At 45.8% G+C, this 21,220-nt stretch overlaps 1 protein-coding gene across 1 annotated transcript in view; it reads right to left on the reverse strand.

Annotated features, from left to right (window-relative positions):
• The window catches only part of Myo16 (myosin XVI), a 416,963-nt gene that overhangs the window by 273,464 nt on the left and 122,279 nt on the right, over positions 1-21,220 (reverse strand). The window contains exon 10 of the mRNA XM_023715200.1: positions 8,476-8,626. Within this exon, the coding sequence (XP_023570968.1) occupies positions 8,476-8,626 (151 nt within the window). The remainder of the gene's footprint in view (positions 1-8,475; positions 8,627-21,220) is intronic.

Genomic DNA, 21,220 nt, shown 5'->3' on the forward strand with positions numbered 1-21,220 from the left:
TCTGCCAGGGCCAGCCCGTATGGCAACTCATTTTACTCCCTTCCCATAACACAGGCAGCTCTGTTCTTTCCTGTGTCCCTGTCCCACGGGCAGCTGCCAGGCTCAGGGGTGTGCAGTGTTCTTCTGTTTCCTGCGGACATGGAGAGGCAGAGAAGGCCTGTACTTGCCCTCTGCATTCACCGTGATGGAGCCAGACCTTGACAATGAACCTCAACATTACTCTTAGGATTACAGCAGCTGTGAGATTAAGAGAAATGTCATAAGCTCTCAGCTGAACAGAGCAAGTTTAAAAATTGAACAATGTTTCAAATGAAACAGATAAGTTTAAGCCCCTTACATAGCTGGCAATGAGCAGCGCTTAACTGGACAGGCACTGAGGACACCCTGAAAGGCAGACAGCTCCCTAATATGACAGGAATACAACCCCAGGAAGCTCCTTATCGATGTCCCTGTGAGCTCACAGGTGCCTAGAGTCAATTTTAATAACAGCAAGTGTGTGTCATTTGTATTCTTATTTGCCTTCGATATTTATACTTGTTATCTATTTATATCATATGCTACATTATTAACTGCACATATCATTAAAAATTTAAATATCATTTGTCAGTGAAATGTTTCTGTAGTGAAAATTACACCTTTTAAAATTAAGCTTATGACTGCTTTGCTGATAGTAGGGAATATTTCACAAAATTACTCATGTGTATGAGCTCCTAAGTCAGTCCATTGTTTCTCTGGCTGAGTCTCAACATGTTAACACAAGACACAGACAGCGGGTGCCCGGAGTGTCTCAGAGCACGGAGCTGTGGTACGCATTCAAGTGGGAGGGTGCTGTGGCAGGTGTCTCCAGGCACTGGTACTACAACCATTTCTGTAGGTAGGAAAATATTCCGGTGGTCTCATGCCTACTTATTTAAAAATGAATCTGCAAAATACTCTGAAGTGAGAAATGTCCAGGACAGGCCTCCTGCATCACATAGCATGCACACACTCAGCCCAACACCTTGAGAGTATCCTTTCCTCTATGCTTGCAACATTTCAAAGGAATATTTGTCAAAGTATCTCACAGATTTAATGGACACAAAGCATGTTAGCTTTACTACAATTACTTAATATCAACTTCTTATAATTAGTTAATATAACATAATTTTGGAGTTTACAAACAGCTTAAATAGTTCAAGAGTAGCATCCCAGGCTGGGCACTTTTTGAAGAGAAAAGCAGCAGTCGCAATGATCCCTGCTTCCCTGGCCGTTTTCTGGGCTGGGGGCCGTTTTCTAGTCTGGGGGCTGCCTGAGGCCTGCTTCTCTGCCTGATCCACTCGGTTCTCCACAAAGAGCTTCCAGGCACAGGAAGTGCCGAGTGGGCAGACCTCGGAAAGAGGAAGGGCAGGAAATTCGGCCAGCCCCCGGGGGACAGCATCCCTGGTGGCCTCCTGTGTCCGGGCTGCATCCTTCTGCCTGCTCAGTGCTGCTTATGTGTGAAGACCCAGGCCCCAGCTGAGCTCCTCTACCACAAGAGTGAAAACCAGGAGTGAAATAGAAGAGGGACACCAGGACGAAGGAGACATTTTCTCAAAGAGGGCTGGGACTGAGAGATGGAGGGAAAAGAGGGATGGGGAGGGGACATCGGAAGGACTGAGGTACATTGTTTGTGCGCCAACTCCCCACGGGGAGTGCCATCATTACGTGCAGCAAACACGCACTGAGGGAAAGAACAATGTAAAAACTTATGTGAATCAAAGCCAGGGTCCTTCATGTCTGGCTCAAGCCCAGGTGTTCCCACTGCAGCTGGGGGACCTGGACCATTTCTGTCTAATCCCATGCAGCTACCTTGCATCTTGTAGCATGTGGGTATGCGATGGTGCGCATGTGCTGGCCAGTTGTGAGAATTACAATTATGGTGGCCTCAGCCAGGTGCCTGCTCTGCAGGCAAGTGCACATCCTCAGGGCTGCCTGCCATGCTTAGAAATGACCCAGGACACCGACGATTGGCTTTTCTCCAGCTCCCCTGGAGGCTTCTTGTTGAGGCCTGGAGGTGGAATATCGTAGTTTGGTCTGTTTACTCATCTAAGACAACAATAACAGAAAATACTTCCTTTCCTGCTAGGTGCACTGAGCATGCCTGTAACCCCAGCCCTCTGCAAGGCTGAGGCAAGAGGATCACAAGTTTGAATCCATCCTAGGTGATTTAGTGACTTAACAAAGTCCTGTCTCAAAAACTGAAAGAAAATGAGAAGATGGATGGGCGGGGAGAGGGCTGGGGATGTATGGTGGTGTGTAGATCCCGGGTTCAAGCCCTACACTAGTGAAAAGAAAGCCATTTGGTGAGATGCACTGAAGCTCGGTGTGGAAGACTATGCAACTGTGGCCAAGCAACAGGAACTCCTCGGGTGGGGGGAAAACGGGACTCAGTGTCGAATACAGTGCAGCCTGAGGAGGTCTGGCTGAATCCAGGAAGTGGGTTGGAGAGTGGATAGAGAGCTCCCGGGAGGGTCACCAGTGGGAAGAGGGCTCTGGCTCACCAGACTGGCAGACATCAGACGTCACCGTAGGGACAGTGGAGGATAAGCAGCCTGGTCAGAGACTGAGCACAGGGTCTCACCACGAGGCCCAGGTTGGCCACAAAGTCAAGGCAGTCCTACCGCCGGAGCCTCCCGAGTGCTGGGTCTATAGGCACGGAGCACCATGTCCTGCCTGGCACTCAGCTTTTTCTCTGCCTTGAATATCAGGTGTGTTTCACATATATCTTTTGGGGAAGTTTCTCCTGCTAAATAATTCTTTCTAAAAGTTTGATATTCACTGCAGCAGCTTCCGGTGCTTCCCTAGTCAGTGCAGCCCCAGAGGTGCCGAGCAGCCAGAGGACATCCGAGGGGCCCTCAGCTGGCCAGCAGGAAGCAGAAACTGGGACAGGAGCTACTGGGTGACATCCCAGCATGCTCCAGACCAAAAAGAGGTCTGGTGCCACAGGTGCGCGAATTTGACATTTTTCCTTGTTCCTCTATAGTATGACCAGCACTGACCTTGCGATTCAGTCCCAAGATGAACAAAAAGCTGATGCCCTTGACCTCAGGGTGTTTCCAGTCCACTGTTGGGGAAGGGAGAAGATGAGGTAGGGAGAGCTCCCATGACCAGACGTGCAGGAGAGGAAGACAAGGTGCAGAGAACCTTTGCTTCAGCATGGAGGACGTGTTGGTGCTGGTGCTGGTGCTGTGCTGCTGCAGTGCAGAGTGTGCTTTGGGAAGCAGGAGAAGGCTGTGCCCGTGCAGGAGGGGACATGGAGAAGACCCCGAGTCAGAAGCCGGGCACAGCACGGGGAGCTGCACAGTCTGATGGGCTGCCAACTGTTAATCCTCTAAGGAGTGGTTGCAGCCAGAGGTGGACCAGCCCGAGCTGTGAGGCCCGTCCTGCCCTGCAGTGTGTCTGGGCCCACCTTCTCACTTTCTCTAAGACACTGTTCACACCCACATTTCCTGCTTCTCTAAAGCGGTACACTTCTTGGAAGCCAGAGGAAAATGGATACATCCAAGTTGCAACTGTAAACACAATTTTAAGGACAATGCCGGTACACACGGGAGAGCTACACTGTGCTTAGGGACCCAGAAAAAGACTTTTAGATAATCACATGTGCTGCCTGGACCTTTCTTCCATATTTCAACACCCTTATGAAAACCCCAGTCTCTCACCCTGCGTGATTTTGCCCACGGCCAGTCATGTGCTCTCTCTGCTGATGGTTGCTGTGGTTTAGATCTACCACGTTCCCCAGCACTACGTGTGTTTGCAAGCAGGTTGGTCATGGGGCTCATCACTGACTACGTGAGGAATCGGGTCTAGCTGGAAGAGGCAGTCACTGTGGACGCAACTGGAAGGGGTTATTTTCCTTCTCAGCTGCTCCTGACACGACACGCTGAGCGGCTTTCCTCTGCCCCGCAGCCAGCTGACTACGGACTGAGACATGAGCTACAATAAACCTCTCCTCAAGTTGCGGGAATTGGGTGTCACGTCTCAGCATCAAGAAAGGGGAAAGACACTACCCCAGTGTCCTCTGATCCAAAGAAACTCTTGTCTTTCCTCTGTTCCTTGCTCATGGTAAATTCTCTTTACCACTCAGGTCCTCCAGGGTGACCTCCCCTACCCAGGCTGAAGGCCTGGAGCCCCAGGAACTTGGGCACGTCCAGGATGCGTGGACACATCATCTACAAGGTGGTCCGAGGGACGCCTGAGAGTCCTGGCCTCTTTCCAGCCCCACACGCACTGAAAGCCTTGGAGCCCTGGGGCAGGGCAGGCGCTTGACCCAAGAGGCCGCTCTGGGAGGCAGGAGTGACTTGTTCAGCAGGCAGCTACCGAGCTGTGCCCAAGAAGCACTGGCTTCCCCAGAGTAGCACCGAACCCGCTGGCAAGCGTGGCCGGGAAGACCAGGGTCGGGCCAAGACGGTGCCACATTCATTCCCCGCATAATCTTGGTGTTCATGTGCAGCCCTGAAGACCAGGTTAGGGGCATTTGGCAGCCCCATGTCCTTGCCCTCTCTACTGAACAAGGGCCCCCACCACCACTCACTGTCATATTCCCCTTGGGGTCTTTGGGTGAGTAGTCAGACTTGCTTTACTGCATCAGCACAAAATCTGACCCATCAGCCTAGAACTCAGGCAACCTGTGCATTCAGAAAAAGAGCGGTGAAGACCCTCAGCGTGGGTGGCTCCCTGCTTGGCTCACTCTGACAAGGCCACAGTCTTCTTCTGTTGAGGAGCAAGCTGACAGGACCCTAGGCTCCTGCTGTGGATTGCTTGCATGTGGATAGAAGGTTCTAGAAAAATAAGCACCAATGGGCAAGGGCTTATGTTCCAGAGGGGAAGCAAGCACTGGCAAAAGGCTTTAGAGAGAGAGAGAGGTGTGATAGGCAGCTTACTGCCCATTTAGAGGCAGACACACACATACTTTTTCTTACTAATGCATTTGCAAATATTATGCCAAAGAATTATAGGTGGCTCATCGATATCCCAAAGCTAAGAGTGTAGTATATGCACCTGTTTATCTAGACACAAATATTAGCATGCTTATGTAATATGCATGTGTATATAACATCATACAATTGATATGATTGCAGTAAATTCAAATAATGCAAAACTGCAAAGCAATGCAAATTCTGCAGCAAGTTGGTCCACTTGGTTAACTTCCAGAGCAAACTGGGAAAAAACAAAAATCAAGAGCAAGATGTTTTTCCTCAAAGGTAATGACTTATACTAAGAAAATGACATTCCTCTCACAACCACAGCGCTAGCACTCTCCATGCCAGTTTCTGCCCACACACTTGGAGGAAGCACAGCAGTGCTGACAGATGTTTGCATTTGTGCTGAGGAGCCTGGGAGGAGGCTTAGGCTGTTTCTCCTTGGTGCTCCCACGGGGTCTCCTCCCCAGTGCTACAGCTGCTATGTGGGTGGGTGAGAGAAGTACAAGGCTGACAGCAAAATGGGGCCACCCACTCCCGAGCCTATGGGAAGTAAGGAAAGGCCACCAACATTGTGCACCTTACCCTGGCCTTTTCTGAGTCCTGCCAGAGAAGAGACTAGAAGGAAGTATTTCTCATCAGTCCCAAGCAAGGTTGTTTCAGGCATAAACTCTTTATAAGGATTTCAAAGGCACTGGGGCTGACAGCAAAGAAAAGGAAACTACATCCGTGCATATTTTCATGTTATAATTACAGTGTGAATACTGGGTAGGAGAAATGTCTCTCATCAATTCTGGTCATCTAAGCCAATGTCAGGTAAAAAACACTTTCTAAGGGTGCAACCCTAGGATCAATCTTTATGGCTTTTGTCAAAAAGAGCAATGTAAACATAATGCAAAAGACAGTGAAAAACTCAAACATGGTTGAGAAATGGTTCCAGGTCCAAGGCATGTCTGTCTGGCAGCCACAGAGCTCGCCCATCTCGTTCCGCTCTCACAGGGCTGCTGGCGCAAGGCTGGATTTCGTGCTGTTCCATTTCTTGCTTTATTCAGATTACTAGATGAGTGAAAAGCAGAAAGCTCCCTATGGTAAAAGTGAGTGAGTGCACTCTCAGTCTAGATGCACAACACCAACAAAAGTAGAGTAAGTGTCTGACTAGGTGTGCTCCACTCTGTGAACATGAGGTACCTCAAGGCCCTCACCGACAGCATCGTCACACACCCATGTGAAGTCCACACCACGCACTCGCCTCACAGATATGGTTGAGTGTGGCTGTGGAGCTCCCAGAGTCACAGAGTTCCTGGAACACAGCCAGCCCACAGAGCCCCATAATCTCTTCTGTCACTCTCAAGCTGATGTGTCTGCACTAAGTGTAACAGAACTCTCTTAGCACTTTTTGGTTGCTGGAACAAAATATTCAACACCAACAAAGTGAAAGAGAAGTATATTTTGGCTCCTGTTTTAGAAGCTCCAGACTTTGCATGGTCCGCCAATTCTAGGTAGCATTGGCCTGGGGCAGGGACTGGCAGAGGAGAGTGGCTCAGGGCATGGTAGATAGGAAGCAGAGAGATAAGGGAGGAGCCAGGAAGGAGACCAACCCTCAGGCCAAGACCCAGGGATGCCCTCACATAGCAAGTCATTATCCAGGCACCTTCTAAACACAGGAGACTTTGCAGGCTATTTTATATCAAAATTCCAAGCTTAAATTCAATTTAAGTTTTCTGAAAAGAAAGAAGAAAGGGATGAAAGAGAGAATTTAAATAAGAAAACAGAAATAAAATGGGATAAAGGCAGTGCATGGGGGGAGGAACAGACTAAGAAACAAAAGTAAGGAAGGGGGAATTTTTAGTTTTAAGCAGCAAAAAAAACCCTCTTATTTTCTTAGGGATATTATGAAAGCAAATCTTACTGATTCTCAGAAATTTAGAAAGTGGTGAAGCAATCCTTGAATATTCATTTGCACCATTCAGTCACCATTTGATACAACCCACATGTTACAACAATCTGGAAGCAGTCGATTTTTATTTTGATTGAAAAGATTTTTTTTTTTTTTTTACGAGTTTCTCTTTGAAATGTGAATCAGAGCTTTGTAAGCTTCAGCAAGTCTGTTCCAAGGTCCTGCTGTGGCTGGAGCCTGAACAATGTAGGCATGCAGGCAATGTGTCCCCCCAGTGTCACCCACAGACCCACCCTTACCTCGTGGCCAGGCTGCGCATGTGGCCGGCTGAGCTAAGTGCTGCAGCCTGAGTCTCATGACTCACGGGGCCCTCCCACAGGATGGATAAGGAGCACACTCATGCCCAGGACTCAACCCTAAGCTCTGACATTAACAACAGAAAAGCAGCCCAGCAAGGATTTCTCTGGATGTTCCTATGACAAGAAGGTCTTCTCATTTCTGAAGAATGTTTTGTTTTGTTGAGAACATTGTGTTAAATTAACATTTAAAAGAAATTGTTCTGCCTGTTAGGAATGGCCCTGACACCAGGAGGTAAAAATCTCAGTGCTTTGATGGAAGGTTGGAGCTGAATTTGTTCATCTTTAATTAGGTAATCAGTTATCCCTGAACTTTTGCTGAACTTGGACAAATAATTACTAGCTTAAGAACACAGTAATGGAAACGTAAACTCAAGCATAGGAATTCACTTCAGGTTATGCAATGGCTTGACTTGTACTAGAGAGGGTTTTTAATGTTAGCAAATCTCAACAGTAGAAAATCAAATTAACTTTACAATTTCCACATGTTTTTTATAAGCTAACTAAGAAAAGTATTTCAAAACAATGTCAATAAAAATGAAAAGCATGAACATTTTAAAGTTTTCTTTATCTAAAGCAATCTAAATTAAATTAGAATTTAATTTGGAAAAGCGAGTTTTTAGAAGCTTTAACTAACATATTCAGGATTAGAGATGCTGAAAAAGATTGTTTTGAGGATGCAGATTCCCCTGGCATTCACGAAACCCTTACCACACCAACTCGTTTATTTCTGGGGCAATAAGAAGAGAAGATGTGCTCATTACTATAATCCCAAAGTGCAGTCTTCCAACTCTAAAGCCATCTCCCTTAGCCTGACCACAGTGATCCATAGTTGTACACCTCTGCACAAATGCACACACACATACATACACACACACCACCACCACCACCACCATCACCACAGTTAGTTAATTCCAAGTATGACTGTCAGTCTTTGTTCTTTTTTCTTGCCTGTATTTGGATAGTTGTAGGAAACAGAAAAATGCAGACTACCTAATGTCCAAAAATAATAACGAAAGATTCAACTGGAGCCAGGCAAGAAGTAGCACACTGGCTGAGCCCACGTTCCTGGTACTGAAGCTAAACTGGGAAACCCAGATTGCTGTAAAACACAATCAATGATGAGTCCAGCGCTCATTCTTTTATGGGCTGTATGCAGATGGGAACCTATACAGTCCTCAATTTTTCTTCCACTGAAAGGCAGCAGATATTTGCTTTTTAAGTATGCTGGGCTGCAAAGCGCGATGACATGTGGAGGCACGCCACGGCCATGAGTGATTACCTGCTCGGGTTTGCTGCAGCTGTTCATCGCGGTGTGCTCAGGGGTAGCGTCCGGGGACTGCTGCTTACAGAGCCCTTTTGCTGCGTCTTTGAACATGATGTCTTTTTCCAACAAACTGTCTTGCTTGGCTATTGGCAGCGCCAGGGGACTGCTACAGGAAGCAACCAATGCTATAATTAGTTTTCTTCTAACATTATCGTATCAATCAAGAACTGCACAGTAGCTGGGTGATACAAGGTTGTTCTATTCAGATAACAAGTTTCTAGAAAATGTGAGAGAAAACATCAATGCAGAATCTGTAAAATTTTCTATTAATATCAAACTTCATTCACTTGTTCTCCTAAGATAAAAAAAAATCAGCCATTTTAGCTCCAGAAGAAAATGTTTACAAGGCATATTTAATTGCAATAAACAAATCAATAAGCAACTGAAAAGCTAAGGTTGAAATGCATGACTGAACCAGGCAAGATATTTAAATGTGAAAATGGACTGCAAACACATGGTGAAACATGTAATCATGTATCCAATTAAAATATGATTCATTTAGGACATAAAATACAGAACCCTAGGCAATATTTTGAGTATGTAATGAAATAACAATAGTAACATAAAAATTATAAAAATGTTTAAGAATTGAAATATCATAATCAGAATAAATTTTATTAATTGCACATAGCTCAAACTGGGCAAAAATAAGTAAAGGTTCTTGGTTTCCTATAGAGTTCCTTGTCAAAGGAAAGCCATTACTTTGTAATGTTCATAAAAAACAAATAATTTCAGTGTTGACTTGGCACTGTAGTGCTTTACTATAGGGTCTGAAAATGTACTTTCCCAACTGTTACCATGGAAGCAGAAATGCATGCATATTTAACGAAGTCAATATATGTAAACATAATTGCTTCCCATAGTTTACAACACTACTTATGTTTCTATTTAGAACTCAGTGCAATTGTTTACCACTTTAAATTTCAAGTTTACTAAGGTCAATTTTATATAAGGTAATATATCCCCTTTCAAGATTCATACTGCAATGATTTTTGCCAAAACTTTTGTAGTTTTATAATCAAACTACCCATGAGGTATTTTTCTTATTCACCCCTCTATGCTCTCTGGAATCAATTATAATCAGTGGCTTAGTATCTCTTAAATGTAGTTCTCTACTGAATTTTTATCTTTAAGAATTTAATTGTTAAATAAAAAGTGAACATATTTAAGATGTCCAACACTGTGATTTGACATACACTGTAGCAATCACCACAGTCACACCGCAGAATGCACCTATGACACCTGTGCACACTGGCCCCCAGAACTTGCTCATCTTATAAGAAAGCCCATCTCTTCCCCATCCCCGGGCCCACCGACTTCTGTGCTCTGCTTCTATGACTTTGGCTTCTGTAGACTTCCCACATGAGTGGAGCTCTGCAATATTCGTGTCTCTATCTGGCATTATTTCACTTAGCATAATGCCCTCCAGGTTCAATCACGTCGTGGCCAACAGGCTTGGGCGACATCTCAGCAATGCTCTGTTGCAGATATCTGCCTGTTTCTCTGCCCAGATGTCCACTGATTGAACTGCAGAGCCTTTTTCTCTCTTGGTTGTCATGAGCAAGACTGGCTTGATCACAGCATGTCCATGTCAATCTAATTCTGGTACAGATACAAGGCAAAGTCCTAACTTCAGTCTCCTGCACCTGGATGTCCAGTTTGCCTACCACCGCTTACTGCAACAGCTGTCTTCCCCCAGGCTGTGTTCTAGGGACCCTTGTAAAAGATCAACTGACCACGTTGGGTTTATTTCAGGTCTATTGCTCTACATCTGTTTTTATGCCAGTATCATCCTGTATTGATTCCTGCAGCTTTGTAATACAGCTTGAAAACAGGAATGTGTGGCCTTCAGCTCTGTTCTATCTCCAAAGTACTTTGGCTCACTGGGATTGCTTGTGGTTCTGTAAGAGCTTTCTTCTTTGGGTAAGCCTAAGTGCAAATTCTTTGAGCACTTTTCATTGGACCCCTGTTCTCAGATTATTGAGAATCTGTATTCTGTACACAAGTCCTTTAGCTGAGATGGACTTAGAAAAGTATTTTCTCCCATTGGTATTGCTATCACTTTATTTTCATTACTGGCCTTCAAAGAGCAATTACTTGTCTTACAGTTTGTGCTTCTTCAGCAATACCTAGCAACTCAGTGTGAACAAGGTTTGTTCCCAGGTTTAATTTTAAAAATTTCCCAGTTTTTTGCAAACCCTATGCTTTGGAGCAAACTGATTACAGACCAACTCCTCTGAAGCTAAGAGCCAAATAAGCCTTTCATTCTTTAAGCTGTTAGGACCAGGTTTCAGTCCCAGCAATAGGACAGCGACCGCCATAGGTACATTCTATGTGTCATGCCACTATCGCTGTATTTTACGATTTCAGTTGTTGATCATCATATACATGGAGCTGCAGACGGCTTGGTGCACTGATGTGGACAGGGGAGGGGAATGCGGTGAGGAAGCATCCTTTGTAGCCTCAGGTCTCACTGTTCTGCTCCCACCTCTGTGCCTGGCCTCCCTGCCATGCTCCAGAAAGCAGGATAGTGGGAGCAGAGACAAGAGCGGGTCCTGCATCAGGGCCAGGCTTGACAGAAAGGCAGGAAGTGTGAAGTTTGCAGAAATGTCACGTCAGCTTTACTTGAGTTCTGAAAAATGTATTTTCTTTTAGTCCATGAAGCATAAGTGCCTGCCTGGCAAGTGTAAGGTCCTGACTTCAATCCCCAGAAGTACTGTAGTACTATATAATTACAGTGGGCATATTTTTCTATATTCAATATCACACTTAATATTAATGTTTTCAAATCAGAGAAGTATATCCTGTATATCTTAGCCATCAGGATAGCTGAGATGACTGTACTCACAATTTGCATCGGTTTTTTGAAAATAGCAGTTAATGTTTAGAATTTTTACCTTAACTAACTCTGTATTCTGACATCTGTGATCTAAGCAACTACATCCAGGGCAGCAATGTATAATACAAAACCCATGGCTGAAAAAAAAAAAAAAAAAAAAAAAAAAAAACCCATGGCTGAATACCTCTCATCTTGGTCTTCTAAATGTGTAATGGTTCTAATGCCTTGTCAATCATTATACTCTCTTTAAAATAGATTAAGACAAAAAGGGCAAGGAAAAAAATTAAGATTTCTTGAAAGTAAGCGTCAATATGCAATTATTTTCCCAATCTTGCATAACTATATTTGTTAATCTTAGCAACAGATTTGATGATAAAAACAGATAAAAACCATTGTTAGCTATTCCTGTTTTGAAAATCTGTAACATATGTATTGTATGTTACCCTATTTCTGTCTTTTTTTCTGTTTGTTTTTGCTTTTGTTTTCACTCTTCAAATACAATTAAATAATTTTTTTTTTAAAAATCAGAGAAGTATGAAGTTTCATGCCTGTTTCTCTCACTCTGATAGCCATCCAACCACTAAGTAAAGCCAACCTGTAAGAAGACTGCAATCAGGAATTGCTAGCACGCACTCACACTGCCTGCACCTGGGAAAACGCTGGGTTTTCCTTTACTTACAGGGTGGGATGTCAGCTTGTTCCTATTGTAGGATTAGGGCAGAAGAGCAGAGCTTGCTGGACCAGAGACAATGGACTCTGTAACTCTTGGAAAGCACTGTAGTACCCAGAGCACCCAGCTTATGCCCACCCAGCCTCCCTTACTCCGGCCCACAAGAGAGGAGGGTTGGAAGGGCAGCAACACAGCAGGACCTGGGTACTCGGCTTCCTGGGGCTATAGTTGCCTCCATGACAACCCACACAAGCCTCTACCACAAGCAGCCTGAGGAAGGGATGCCAGTGCCCCTCGGAGACTCTACACAGTGACTAATAGTACAGTTGCTCACTGGGAAAGGTCAACATTCCAAACGAGCACTTATGGCGCTCCTTAAGGCTCACCCAGATGTGCCCAAATACCACCGAACAATGACCCGCTGACCACTTCCAAAGAGGTTTTCCTTCTCCCTGCCAGCTTCGGCTTGTGTTCACCCCTCCTGGAGCTCCCAGGAATGCGTCCTAAGCTACTTTGACAGAGCAGCCTCTCATACTCGAGGATAGCTGTGGCAGATTCCCTGCACTTGCTTTTATGCGTGAGCCATCTGTGAAATGCTTAGTCCATTATGTCATGGAACACGTGGCTGTCTCTATTCTGAGCACTCTGCAAGCGTGAGCTCTGCTTTAAGCAGCACACTGTGATGTATGCACTATTTTATGGCTGTTCTAACACATAGTGAATATTTACCAATCATGAGAAGGTTATTAAAAAATCAGTTTTGCAACAAACATGCAGTTATGTTTACAGGGCAAATCTCAGTAAAGGAGAAACACTTAAAAAGTAAGAAAAACATGTGCCAAACGAAGAGCCATTTCCTAAAAGAGGAGGACTGATGCCTGAGGCCTTTACACTTCCTTGAGCCACTGAACGTGGGGCCGGCTTTGCCCTCACCCCGGCTGTTGCATTGCTTTTCCTGCAGCACTGCCTCTGGGAAACTTTGCAGTGTGGATTGTGCCTTGTCGCTTTGAGATATTCATCTTCTCCCAGCCTTTTCCAGGCTTCTGGACCCGGGAAAGACCTGGAAGTCACTCTCTGAAACTTGGACATGGAGAAGGCATCCTTGCCACATTTGTTAGGATGAGGGGAAGCCTAGCTGAACACTCATGGCTGCTCTTTGGCAGTACCATTCTGCTGGCTCACCCTGTCTGGGCAAATCCCACTGTGGAGTCTGAAGAGCTGAGTTTAAGCTTTCCCCTTGCAGCATTCTTTAATATAATGAACACTTCCTTGCCTCTGTTCCTTTCCTGGTGCAGTTGTGCTTTGAGGCTGAGTTTTTTTCATGCTTCTCTATATTTTTCTGCGTTTTCCAGATTTTCTTCAACAAGAAAGTCTTACTTTGACTGTTCAGAACAATTATTAGTGATGGAAATCTATCCAATGAGAAACACAGGAAGGAGGACTGAAATAGTGTATTTTCTGGAAGACTCCACAGATATAAAGGAGATGGAACAGCTGAGATGAAAGTGGGGAGCTCTACCGCTCACTGGGAGGACGTCCAACACAAATACACCAGCAGACAACCGATTCCTGAGCTCCCCTGGAGGTAGGCAGACTTATTTATTTTGCAAAACATATGAGGAATTTCATGCAGAGCAAATATGCCTGTAGGAAATAGGATTTATTTTTGACAATGGGAAAAGAAAAATAACAAAATGAAACTAAGAAAGACAACAATTATTGTGCATTATAGCTAAAGCAATTTTAAAACACTATAGAGCTGAAATAAAATCGGTTTTATTGAAATATATTAAGCCAACCATAACAATAACAAAAAAACCTAACAAACAAATGCAAAGACACAGAATATGTGATTCAGATTTTTTCATGCTCAAAGTAAAAGACTAAATGGATCATCCTCAGTATTAGTTCTTAGAAGCAGCTACAAAAGCAGTTTACTCAAGGGAATTCAATTAGCCTTTTGGATGTTTCTGCTTCTATAAAATAAAACCATTTATTTACTGTTAATTAAACACATCTTGGAGACATGAGTTAATTGCTATATTTCATCTCTCTTAGAATTAGCTTTAGAGGAAAAAATTTACAATTTAGAGATCACTTTGATAAAATATTACTTGTGTTTAAAAAACAAAACTCTGTGTCACATGGCTGGGCTGGAGTTCATGTTGTCTTGAAGACAATTTATATTTATCTCAGCAATTCTGAGCATATATCTGCAAATAAAACTTCAAATTATCAAACTGAAGGAAAATCTCTCTAAATGAGCTTAACGGAGCTGCTGCATGCATGAGCTCCCAGGAGCTTCCAGGGCAGGCCTTTCTGGGAATGACTCATCAGCTGCACCATCCTCACCCTTCTTCTATGCCATGTCTTCCCCTTTGAACTACAGAATTCCCCTCTAAATGCAAATTCCTCCAGAAATTGATTATCAGTATTGTGAAAATTCTGGAATCATAATCTGCACAATTTTAGCAATGTGGAGATACTATCTAATTAGCAAACAATAATTTATAGCACTTATTAATTTGTGAAAAAATACATAAGTTAAATAAGGTATTAAATAAGGCGTATTATTATTATCTTTTAATTTTTATTTATTTATTTTGGGGGTGTGTGGCCAGCTCAGCCCACCAGGGGGCAGGGCAGGCTGGCATGTGGTGCTGGGGGATTGAACCGTGGTCCGCGTGCTTTGCTTAGCTTAGTTTGTTCTAAATAGGTGCTTTAGACCACTGAGCCATCTCACCAGCCCCAAATAAGGCATATTAAAAAGTATTATTTATAAGTATTTTGTAATCTATAGGGCAATATACAAACATACATTATTGTTGAAATAACTATTCACTACTTAGTTTCTCTGAAATATTAATGTGAAATAAGACTACACAAAACATTTTACGCTAGACTTCCCAGATTTTAATAAAAGCAGAATATAAGTCAGGGACACTTTCAGTTTGAGAGGAGGCTTCATTAGCGATCACACAAGGTAAGTGGGGACAAGACAGCTTGTACCGGACCAGGACCCATGGTGACTTCAGAGAGCTTTCTCCTGGCCGATGGATTACAGGGACATTCAGTCACCAAGCCCTTTTGGAAAGCGGAGAAGCGCAAGCGTCCAACTTCAGCCTTCCATTACTTAACCTTCTGAGAACGTGCCATTCACTGGTCACGTCTGAATACGATGGTGTTCTGGCACACAGTGAAGTAGCTACAGTGTCCCTAGGTGAGAAGCGGGCGGAGCCCCGGGCACTGGCCTGCGTGCGCCTTTGCTGACCGACACTTCAGCACGCAGCTCAGGACTGCGCTCTCCCGCACACAGCCTCTCTGACACGGAGCTCTAAGCGTGGAGCAAGGAGCAAGGCATCCGAGGGCGTGGCCCTCCCGAGCGGCAGCGCTGAGGCTCCGTACCAGTCCTCCAGCCATGTGGCTGCTCAGACTGGAAACAAAGCACTGTGTTCTCAGGAGCTGGAGGTTGGTTCTTCTCAGCAAACAAGAAATGCAGGAATAGCAACGGGGGCTGGCGGGGAGCTCCTCAAGGAGGCCTTGCAGGGCTTCAGTTGGCTCTAGTTTCCTGTTTTTCCGTTCTTAGAAAGTTACTCTCATCGCGTTTTCAAGATCAGTTTTCCTCTCCACAAAACACATTTACGCACCAGGCAGGTAGAGAGTGGAAGGACAGAAGCCAGTGACGCTAAATGGATGAACGCCATTCTGCGGGAAGCCCTGCCGGGTTAGGTTTGCTAGAAGCAGCAAATAAAGGTGCAATACTTGGCCAGTGCTTATATTAAGTAACTGTTTTTTAACTGAAAATTCAAAATTGAGTTGTGTGCCTTGATTCTACTCTCCAGAGATTTATGCGTACATTTCTGCGGCCAGGACAGTGGCTCTAGAGCCAGGCAGTGTAGGTGGCTTCCGCATTTATAAGTTGAAACCAAATCTCCAAATTTATGTGGACAGTATTGAGAATGTGGAGCCCCAGGAACAAGAATGAGGCCCTCAGGATAGACGCCCACGTGACTCTGTCTTTCCCCCACATGAGGCCCTGCAAGAAGACTCCATCTATGAGGTGTAGGCAACAAACACACCAGTGCCTGGGCTGCAGACCTCTCAGCCCATGGACCTGAGACTCACTGACCGACGCTGTTGTTCTCAAGGCCCACACTCTATAGCACTTCATAATAGGAGTCAGATTAGGCCGAGCAACAGCCGATGGCACTGGGCTACAGCAGAGGCTGCAGGCCACCAAGAGTATTTTTACTGGGCTCTTTCCATTCTGAGCATAATGGTGGTCCTTCTGGGAAAGAGGAAGTAGAAAGGATGGTATGGCCCTCACTTGGATGACAGCTGGGGTTGCACAAGAAACTGGAATTCAGCTGGGCTAAGAGGCCCTGCTAGGAATAGTGCCTTGGATTTGCAAGGTCAAGTACTATATAGTCTGGATCCTGACTGTTCCCTGAAGTTGATGTGCTAAAGACTTGGTCTCCAGGTTGGGTCTCCTGGGAGTCGGTGGAGACTTGAGGAGCTGCCCCCTGGAGGTCGTTAGGTTGCTCTGATGATGTCCCTAAGGGGATCTTGGGAGCTGGCCCTTGCCCTTCCTCCCCTTTGCTCCCTGGCCATGAGGTGAGCAGCACTGCTCACCAAGGTCTCCAGCCTCAATGGACTCACCACAAATCCAGAGCATCCACCATGGACTGACACCTCTCCAGATGAGAGCCCAAAGAAGTCCTCTCTCCGCAAGGCTATAGACATCTGGGTGTTTTGTTACAGCGCTGAACAGTGGGCTCACAAGAGGGCCTTTGCTTTGCAGAGTGGCGCTTGCAAGTTTGGGTCCAGAACGGATGACATTGGGCAATGGAAGTTTGCACTGCAGTGCGCTTTCCCTATGCAGTCATCTCACAGGTCTCCATACCACAAATGCCCAGGAGAACTGTGCTGCTGAGCATCCCTGCTTCTCAACTCCCATGTCAGACTTGGGGTGGAGCAGGGATCCTACCATCTAGCCCCTCCCTGAGGAATAGCGTTCTTTCCCTGGGGAGCAGGGATTGACTCTTTCCACCTGATGACTTGCAAGAGCACTGGATTCACTGGAAGTCATCGGCGCCCAGTCAGGCACTTCACACATCCATGCAACGGCAGAAACAAGGAGCAAAACACGATTCCTTCATCCACATAGCAGGGCCACACTGGCTCTCTGGGCCTCCGAGATGAGAGCAGGAGTCGCTGGCCCTAAGCCCTGGCATCTCTCAGCCCTGGGCTCCTCTTTCTGTGCTTCATGTGAGCAGTGACTGCCACTGCTGGGTTCTCAGAGGCTCACGTCTCATGCCAATGTCTGCCTCATCTATATGGAAGTTGGTGGTGTAAGCTTTGTGTTTTGTTCTTGTTTTATATTTAAGTAATTAACTTTTAGATTAGGGATTGAGTCCAGGGCTTTACCCTGTGCTACAACTCTATCCCTCTCCTTTTATTTCAAGAAAACACTATGCTAAGTTACTCAGTTTCCAGGGCTGAGCTCAGACCTGCAGTTTTCCTGCCTCAGTCTCTTGGTAGCTGGGATTACAAACATGCAACACTGCACTGAGCTCTACGCAAGTTTCACACTTGTCCACTGCCTCTTACCACTGAAGGTCGAGGTACCCAGACTCCAGAGAAACCTTGAGAACTCTCCACAGTTGGATATGTTTCTTATTTTTGCTTTGTATCAACCTAAGACAGACCCACCTGGAGAAAAAGCAAGTGGCAAATGGACTTGGTGAGCAGCCTGAGGAAACCCTGGCTCCAAAGTGTGAGGCGTGAAGCTGGGCACCCCACTTAGGGCCTATCCTGGGCTTTCCTTAGGTGCAGCTTGCACAGTGAGCCCCTCCCAATCCCAGTGTGCTTGTAGGAGAAAAAGCCTCCAAAAGAAAGACAATTTCCTTTGGAACAGTAGACACACAGGGCATGGACAGGACATGTGGAGCAGTCCTTCTGATCCCCGTACAGCCTTCTCCTAACCCCCTCTGCAAACATGCAGGGCCACAGTGACGATGACGCAGGCTCTGCCTTTCAGTGCTCCTTCCCACATGGCCCACATGGGTGCTCCTAAAACCAAGCTGGCCACTGCCAGTTATGGCCTTCCTGACCATGGCCTGAGCAGCCACAAGCCTGTGGACTCCTGGCTAGAGATCAGGTTAGTTTCTGTCTCAAGTGACACTTTTTCCCAGGGAATGGTGGCTGGAGCGGTGCTAGCTGGGGGAGCATTTGGGTCACTTTGGGCCAGTTGTGTATTGACAGAAGAACTGTCCCATGGGAGTAGAAGATAGAAGACAGGCTGGGCTGGAGCAGCAGGAGCTAGGAGGGACTGCAGCCCCATCACTGACCCCGAGGGCTGTGGCATGCAGATGCCCATTCAGGAGGCAGAGGACAGCCTTGTCCAGAGTAGGTGGCATTCCCACGAGGTATGTGCTTCTGAGTTGCCTTTCTGTCTCATGTGCAGTTTTTACAAAGCTACCTGACAAGGCTGTGTGCACCGTGAGAATGCAGAAGAGCTGGGGCAGTGTCCCGGTGCTGGCACTGTCACTGTGCAGGCCCAGGAACAGCCTGAGGCTTGGGCTCCAGACGCAGGAGTACCACAGTAGCTCCACACCCTTGCCTCCTGGTTCTCCATACAGATGTGACTAGTGGTGCTGTCCACCTTATATTACCTCGTCTAGATGGAGATGGATGGACATGAAAAATTCACTTCCCTTTGGATAGGCAAAGCCTGTATTTCCAAGCAAGCTTCTGAGGACTCTGCAGAAATCCCATGCAGGCACTATGGGCTGTCCTGGTCCAGACACAAGGTGATTCGACTTTACAACATGTGGTGGTGCCTTGGAGACCCTCCACAGAACCCGAGCTAAGCCCAATGCCACTGCATGCCTTCACCAAGGTCAAGAAGGGCACACGGCACAACTCTGTGCCACGCTCACAGATTGCCACCTGTGGCTCTTCTCCCACCAACTACACAGTAGCACACCAGGAATCCGATACAGTCAGCCCCATTCCTGTGGTGTCCAGCCCATGGGTGTCCCCTTCCTCCCATTCTGTCCCTCCTGCAGCTCAGCAGCCCTCGCCACCATTTGTGCTGGGGACTCCGCAGCCCTGGGCGCAGCCCTGTCCATCCGCCCCCAACCCAGGCTGCACCCCACTGACTGTGGTTTTCTGCCCAATCACTTAGTGCCTCACAGGTGTACCTGCAGCATAAAGGCACCAGAAATTCTGTTTGTCTCAGATGGTAAATAAATAAAAAGACTTTCTTTGCATGACTTTGCTGGCTGCCCACAGATGAACGAGAACACCCTTTATCTGATCCTTTCTCAGTTGTTAGGTAATATCTGCAATGAGGTGGATGCTGGCCCAAGTGCTTTATAAATATTAACTGGCCATCAAGAAGAACCCTGTCAGGCAGCAACCATCAGTATTATTATGATCAACGCACTCTGGCAGCTGCAGTACAATTCAGATGCCAACCACTGAGTCAGCACGGATCTCAAAGCCACACTCTAGGCATAAGCTTGCGGCTGTGGGGGAAGCGCACATAAACAATGGCCCCGCCGTGGTTCCATCCTGACTGCAGCTCTCGCAGTAACTGTACCACAAAATATCTTTTCTGCAGAAGGGAAATTGCTTCCTGATTAAGTCTGCTTTCCCATGCTGTCATGCTAAACTCTTCTTTATCCAGATGAAGGGGCCATTCAGTTGACAAATTGCATAACAAAAGCTCATTGACCATAATAGTGAACATCAGTGTAGTAGGTACTTTCCATTGCTGAATGAAATGCCTGATACTCACTAACTTAGAGGAGGGGTTTATTAGGCTCATGTTCTCACTGGGTTCAGTCCACGGTAGGTTGGTTCCCAGGTAGAAATCGCATGGAAGAAGGCGCTAGAAGAGAAAAGCTGCTCAAGCCGTAATAGCCAGAACACAGACCCAAGAGGACACAGGGGTCAAAGATGCACCCCCAGGTCACGCCCCCAGAGACGCAACCTCCTCCAGCTACCTTCCACCTTTCCACCTCCAAACAGCACATGGAGCCCTGAACTGGTCAATGGATGAATCCCTGAGAAAGGCACCTCCTGCACCACTCAGTCAGGTTCCAGTTCTGAACAAGTGAGGCTTCAGGGCTAAACCGTATCACTGAGGTCAATCATTCCCTCCTGGAGGTGAAGTCAGATGGTTTAGAATTTCAACTAAAAGTAGCCTTCTCACCAAAACATCACAGACTGAGTGCACGAGTGTGACATCAAGCAACTCACTGTTGCGCCACACCTTAGACAACTGTGTGTAAAAGAGGCATGGTAACAGAGAGTTCGTCTATGTGATAGATTCTTAGTCCCCTGTCAGAAACACTGCACAAGTCCACCATCTGGTAACTGTAGTACAGATACGAGCTGGGAACACTGTTGTTCTACCATGGCTAGGCTGTTCTGACCAGTTGACACCTCTTGGGCATCTAGACAGGATTTATGCAGACACACTATCCAAAGCCCCACATGGGAACATGAGATGCAAGCACTGAGAAACGTCTCTGCACAAAATCTGAAGGGTATGATGGATACTGTGAAAAGGGAAGGAAACTGTTCAAAAGGAGGAATTATAAGATGAGAAGGATAGGAGAGGGAGTGGAAGAGATGTATCTATGGATGTATGAAGGATATCTTGGATGATTATACTGTGGATTTCTGCTGTCTGTGGAAAGGACCAGTTAATGGGTTTTTTTCTTCTTTTTTCATTTTTTCCCTCTCTTAATTTCTTATAGCTTTCTTTTTTCTTTTCACAATCTGAACAACTAAGTTGAAGACAACACTAATACAAAAATACTGTTGAATTCATATTATTTTGTTTAGTGAAATTTTGTATAATTTCTAATTCTTTAAATTACTATTTTGTATTCTCTTTGAAAAATAAAGAAGGCAGGCAGGGAGGCAAGAAAGCCATCAAAACGAAGCCCTGAGACAGCACTGCATGTTCAGACACCAGGGGGTGCAGAGCAAGAACCATTTCTTAGTAGCAAAGACCACAGAAGGCAAGGCTGGAAAAGGCCACACTGCATCAAATGTGTGAGCAGAAAAGTATAAAAACGAAGTATAAGAGGTAAAGCCATGCTGTTATGTTGAGCTGTAGGGGACTCATAGATATATAGTTGCTTCTCTTAATGAATAGAGGGATTTGTTCTAAT

The sequence above is a fragment of the Octodon degus genome, unplaced genomic scaffold, assembly GCF_000260255.1.
Source record: "Octodon degus isolate 3935 unplaced genomic scaffold, OctDeg1.0 scaffold00039, whole genome shotgun sequence".
Classification (NCBI taxonomy): domain Eukaryota; kingdom Metazoa; phylum Chordata; class Mammalia; order Rodentia; family Octodontidae; genus Octodon; species Octodon degus.